At 31.4% G+C, this 6,779-nt stretch overlaps 1 protein-coding gene across 1 annotated transcript; it reads right to left on the reverse strand.

The window, feature by feature from the left end:
• Positions 1 to 5,325: 5,325 nt before the first annotated feature.
• On the reverse strand, positions 5,326 to 6,548 carry LOC114375419 (zinc finger protein 1-like). The gene has a single exon (XM_028333195.1). The coding sequence runs from the start codon at positions 6,317 to 6,319 to the stop codon at positions 5,537 to 5,539; it is 783 nt and encodes a 260-aa protein (XP_028188996.1). The 5' UTR covers positions 6,320 to 6,548; the 3' UTR covers positions 5,326 to 5,536.
• Between the last annotated feature and the right edge of the window lie 231 nt (positions 6,549 to 6,779).

Raw genomic sequence — 6,779 nt, forward strand, 5'->3', positions numbered from 1 at the left:
AAAGTAATTTTTTTCCCTGTTTGGAAAATCATGTATGGTTGTTCACTTTTATGATTATGATGTCAGACGTACATTCAGATGAACAGCAGATGTTCGTTTTTTTTCTCCGTTTGTAATGAGTGGTGACCACTAACAACAGAGATATCTATAACTTTAAAATAATACAAACGTATAAGGAAAAAGAATCACACTATACAATTTTGGTTTTTTTTTTTAATTATCTGAGTTCTATACAATTTTGGGTGACAGAAAGAAGTGAAATTCATAAAAAAAAAAAAAATTGTGGGCGTAGGATATTCATAAGTAATGTGACAAAAGAAAAGAGGAATACAAAAAAAAGAATACTACCCAAAATTTGTTGTGTAGCAAGTTATAAAAAATATAAGTTTAAGCGAGTATGTGAATTTGATTACCTAATATATAATAATAAGACAGAAAAAAATATTTTTATTAGCGTTAATTTTAATGAAATATAATATGTGAATGATTTTTTTTATTAACATAATCATTCATTTGGAATTTAATCACAAATTTTTTACCCTTAAGTGTGTTGTCAACTAAGTTACATTAAATCATGAATATGATTTTTTTTTAAATTAAACACTGATTTAGTATTATTGTTTAACCGATCTGATCACTGGCTGATATTAAAAAAAATTGAAATTTAGTTTATGACCTTAATAATTGGCAATTAATTCGGTTCCTGAAAATATCATTATTAGTAATTTAGTTTCTAACATTACTAAATCGGTCAATATCTAAATTTGACAACCATAAATCAGTTTATTTTTTGACGTTAAGGAATTGAAGAGATTAATGCTGTAATGCATATTAAAACTGATAATTTTTCAAATTAAGGACTTCCACAATGTCAAAGATTAAATTGATAGAAAATCGTCATAGTTGATGATCAAATTTGTTTTTCAAAAATGTCGAAGACTCAAGATTGAGCATGTAATTAGTTATAATGAATAAATATATGTTTAACTAATTACTTATTATAATTTAATTATAAATTTTTTAAAAACGACAATATAATTAAAATTAGAGGACACGTATCATATTTCTACTAAAAACAAGACTACGTACATGCATCTCAAAAAACTTAATAATTTGTTTTCCTCAACGCATAATTTATAATTTATAAGTGGGGAGCCATAATACTCCTTATAGAGATTACTTTTTTTATTTTTTATTTTTTGAGGGAGCCTTATAGAGATTACTTGCATGTTCTTGAACTGTCATTTTCCTTTCACGTGTCGCGCGCACCAAACTAGATAGTGGTGCTCAAAAAAATTGATTTAATTAAACCAAACCGAATTTCACCGAAAAAACCAAATTATTAAAACCAGTTGGTAAACCGAACTGATTTTTCCTCTGGTTCCTAAACTTCAGAAAGTGGCATAGAATAAAAAACATTCCAAGTCTGTTTCTTTGTCTGTGCATTTCTTAGGGACTGAAGAGTTACCTCATTATTGTTCCCTTGGAAGTAGAAGTGACTAACATTTCTCTGTTTAAAAATCTAGATGGTAATTCAAGAGCACAACATAAGCGGGTGCACTTGTAAGAAAAATTGATACAGTTGAAAGCCTGGAAAATAGTTAGGTAGAGCAATGAGAAAGAAAGAGATGATTAATTAACAGTAGAATTAATTCTCAGACCATGGTCATAATGGCTTTGATTGTTCCTGTTTCCAACCTTCTTAGGTTAAGCCAGTTCGAACCTATTTGTTAAAATAAAAACTAATTCAGTTTTCAAATCAGGTGTATTGGATTAAGATTTCAAAATATTTTATAAAAAATTTAATAAAAAAGTATTATGATATTCAATTAGAATTTTTAAATAATATAAATAAATTTTGTGATATTTAATTAAGATTTTTAGAATTTTTTAAGGAGTACAACAAAATTTGGTTGTATTCAATTAAAATTTTTTATAACTTAAAAGAAAAATTTGTTGTTAAAAATCATATAAATTTAGATGGATTATTTTTTAAGGTGTATTTGATCTGACTTTCTAGTATAAAATATCTATAAAATATTTTTATCAAAACCCTTCAGATTTTACTCAATTTTTTTCTTTCTTTTTATATTGATTATCAAATTTTATTTTCTCTTATCATACATACCATCTTCTCTCTTCAATGCCCAACACAAAAATGAAATATATTCAATTGAAAGAGACATCAAACAATTGTCAAAAAATAATATTCTTCAAGAAATGTGTATCATATATATGTCTCCTATTCTTTTGAAGCCAGAAAAGGTCAAATATACTTATTCCCCTTACACTTTTTTGTTTTTTTTTTAAATTAAATTAATGTTTATCTTATGTGTCAATGCTAATCATGTTTTCTTTATATTAACTATACTTATCACATGCTCAAAGCAATACTTTTGTGCCCTTAATTCTGTGCTTTCCATAACTCAGTAACCCTTGTCATTGTCTTCTAGTATAGACTTATTATTACATCACATTTAAACATGTCATAGGGTTTATCATGAAATAATTGTAATAATTCAAAAAAATAAAAAATTAATGTATAATTTTAAATCTATTGTTCAAATCCAAAAATAAGAATGAGAAGATGCTATTGTTAAAAGGATTAATATAAGAGAACTTAAAGTTAGAAATAATGTAACTATTAAAAGATTAAAAAATTGTATTAATTTTACTTCTTCTTTTTTAATCAAAATCTCATCATTTTTTTTACCGACTCTTATTATTTTGAATGTATTTTTAGATATTCATATAATGCTTTCAAATTTTATAAATTTATAAAGTCCTTTTAAATTTTTTAAATTCTTATAATATAAATTCATTAAAATGAAAACTATCATAAAAATTTTATAAAAAAATCTGATAAATCATAATATTTTTATATAATTTTTATAATTCATAAAAAAAATTATGTTAAAATAGTCTTTTCAAATCATAATCCAATAGGTGAAACAAATAATATAAGCATCAAGGAAGGTAATTTTTCTGCTGAGTTTCTGGCTAGCTAATTAAGAAAGGTGTTTTTCAGAGTTTAGAGTAGAGTGGGTTTGCTGGACTTCTTCCGCTCCAGACATTCTTCCATCTCTTTTGGTTGATGGTAGCTGCGGTGTATTTTGGGTGTTAGCTTTCTCTTTTCTTATGTACTAAAAAAAATCATCCAGGTACATGCTTAACATATATATTTTAGTGGAGATTTAAAAAATTTAATTAATGAAAGAATTGTTGAGAATGGAAACTAATGTTTATAAAATAAAGATGTGAAGTTATTTTGGGCTCTTTAATTAATATTAGTAGTTTTCATGCATAAGACATTGTCAGTGTCTTGGAATTAATACATGATTCTTGTTCTTGGTTTGGGAAGAAATAGAGTTTTATTTTAGTAGTTTATACTAATATTTAATATAAATCTTTCCATCACTCTTTTATTTACTTGTAGAACTAAAGTCACCTCTTCTAGCTAACTTAGAAATATGTTTCTAATAAAGGCTAGCAAGACCTTTTAAGTGAGATTAATTATCGCAAAATCTATTCCTAGCTAGCCTCTTCCAAATTTTCATCATCCACCTTTAATTATATTATCTACAGATAAAAGCCCCAATTAAAATTACCCAATAAAGTGAATATAACTTTAGTTTATTTACCAAAAGGGAAATATACTAAATAAATAATATTTAATCTGCATGACCTGATATAGTACTATCGCGATAGACGGCATACGTACAGGCTACAGCCGTACGTAGGAAAGGGAAGAAAGAATAAAAACAAAAAAGAAAAGTCTAATCAGCCTAACTGAGATGTTGATGTCAAATCAAATTTCTTAGCCTACATTCATTGAATACGACCGAGTATCTCGAGCTTGATTATCATATAAAATCTTATGAAAGAAGCAGTTTTTGCTTCAAAACTTAACCTAATCGTTGAAAAATGATAGCTCCACGTGGTCCATGTAAACCCTTTGTATTGGTGCATATTTAAAGTGTTTCTTTCTTGGTGGAGAGGCAAAAGTAAAGGTTCTTAATATTTTAATGAAAAAATGGTGCGGTGAAGACTGAGGCATGCCACCACAAGCAAAATAGACAGCCCAACCAAGGTGCTATGCCACATTGGCAACAAGATACCAGAATCCATATCTGCAAACATCACAGATATTCCCACTGTCGCTTCAGCATATTTTATATATATATATATATATATATATATATATATATATATATATATATATATCCCGTCAGTTAGTTTGAGATTACTATGATTAATTAACTGTTATAATGATCACTACATTTTCAGTTACTTAAGCCCATCACAAAACATATTCCATTCATGATTAATACGAGATTAGGTTGTAAACATCAGCCAGATATGGACCTACAAATTTGTGGACCCCCCACCCCTCCCTAACATATCTTGTAGGTAAGAAATCAAGGGGATCGATCAAAATTCAAGCTTATATATATTTAATATTTTTCTTTTGAAATGATGTGAAAGCAGAGCTTAGTGTCATTGTGCGGCTTACTTTCACATGCCTTTGCCTCACCTACTTCTTTGATCCCAATAGAGAAGGTCCATTTCTCCAACTGCAGGTGGGTCAAAGTAGGAGTCACTTAGACAATCACAACCATTAAATTTATGTGCATTTGGGGGACCAATCTTGCATAAGAATTAATAACAGCGTCAGTCACTAGCACCCAAGTTTCTACATGGTGTGTGGACCTTTGTCACCCATAATGTGAGACAGATATACCTTAATCCCAACAGTCCCAGGTTGACAATTAAGTGCACTGTCAAATATAACTACCATCACTGAGCGACAACCTCATTGCATACCTTTATCTTTTTCCTTAATGAGACTGAGAAAGGAAACTTCAATAACCCAAAGACACGTACAGAGTGATGGACATCTCATTTCTGGCATGGGAGTATAAGACGACGCCTACAGTATCCAAAAGCTTGTAGGATAGCGCTAACACAATAATAATGAAGTAGAATCTTGACCAAGATATACTTAAAACATCATTAATTAGCCAAGTGAAATCAACTCCACATATTAATATATTTAGAACCTTGCTTGTGTTTTTGAGCCAAGCTGACACATGCAGACCCTTGAATGGATATTTGTGAAATCCATCCAATTTTAAACGGCTAAAATCAGTGAAGAATATTGATTGGCTCCGCAGTTAATTGAGAAAGTTTGGCTGCATTATTTAGTTTCGAAGTTGTTTACCTAACTTTCCTACCCTGCGACGTCTATGAGCTTTAGCTTTATGCCACGAGAGCTTTAATTGGCTATTCTAATATTACACATAAACAAATTTGAAGTTCGAGAAATAAGCCCAGAAGAATCCATTTAATACAAATCAAGGCAAATAATATCAAGACACGAACTCTGGTATGTGGCTAAAATGCATTTACAGCTGCTGATACTAGTGATACATGAACACAAAGAAAACAGAGAAAAAAAATATAAAAAGCTTTTGGTCAAAAGACAAATTAAAGACAATTAATATGGGATATGATTTAACACGAAGAAGGGTTGCACTTAGAGTTTGAGGGACAAGTCAAGCTTGTGCAACTCCTCTTGTTTAGTCTTCAAATGGTTAACACTATCCAACCAGTAACCTCCGAGTCCCTCTGGCACCAGCCTCGGAGAAAAATTCCCTAACCGTGGGACTGGGATGCCACCAGTCAAAGAAGATTCACTTTCTGTCCCAATTGGCGGTTGTGAGAACATAGGCCGCTTCTGAGCATGAGAACGGGACAAACCAAAAAAGGGTGATTGATAAGAGGGTTTGCTGATCATAGAATGCGCCTGAATTCCGAGTGATGACCTGTTATAGGAACCATGCAAAGGCAAAGAAGCCATGCTGGAGTACCTCCGTGCAAAATCTATGGAAACTGCAGCACCAGCTTTGTGTCCTCTTTTGACCAATGTTCTTTCACGCTTATGCGCATTCTGGTGTCCCCCAAGTGCCTGCGAGCTATAAAACTTCCTTTGACAGTAGTTGCATGAGAATATCCGGGGCTCCAATTCATCACCATGTCCATGACTTGATTCTGAGGAGTTCATGGACAAATTTGTATCGATACAGTTGATGAGGTTGAGTTCTGGCTTTGACTCACCATCACCACCTGAATGTTTACTAGGGAGACTTAGATCCAGTACAAGGTCTGAAGCAGACTCATGGGGGTGTTCATTGTCCTCCTTCTTCTCCTTCTGGGTATCCATGGAAGGTACTGGCGGCTTTGAGCATGGAGGTGGAGTCTCTAAAAATGGGATCTTCAGATTTTCAGATGGACGTGACTCTGGCCATATAAGGTCCATTTAGGAAGAAGTTTTCAAGGGTTTCCTTCAAATTTTGGTTTAACAAGAAGAAAGATGAAATTTATAAGTGATGTAAGTACAATAAATGCTGTGTGTTATGTATATGGAAGTAGCTAGTAGGCATCACTATTTTACAGTTACAATGTCTTAATATAGCAAGACCTAAAAAGCAAGACATCTGTTTGTGCTCAGAGAGAAAGAGTCGTGTCGTTTGATTGGAACTTATGAGGAACACCCATGTACAACTTTTGCTTCCGCATATCTCATTGGCTGTTTTTTTCTAACTTTTGTTTGTCTTCCCACTTGTCTTTGGGTCTGCCTTTTTCGGTTTATTCATGTCCATAGTTTATGACATGGTAAAAAAATCCAAGGTAAGATCAGTGGCTTGCTTTTGAAATTCAGAATTATTGTAGAACTTACGAAAAGTGTGCTGGTCTAAATTTCTTAATCCAGTTGGTGG

The sequence above is a fragment of the Glycine soja genome, chromosome 11, assembly GCF_004193775.1.
Source record: "Glycine soja cultivar W05 chromosome 11, ASM419377v2, whole genome shotgun sequence".
NCBI lineage: Eukaryota > Viridiplantae > Streptophyta > Magnoliopsida > Fabales > Fabaceae > Glycine > Glycine soja.

Coding starts and splice junctions, on each gene's coding strand:
- LOC114375419 (XM_028333195.1), bottom strand. CDS start 6,319: ATGGACCTTATATGGCCAGAGTCACGTCCATCTGAAAATCTGAAGATC.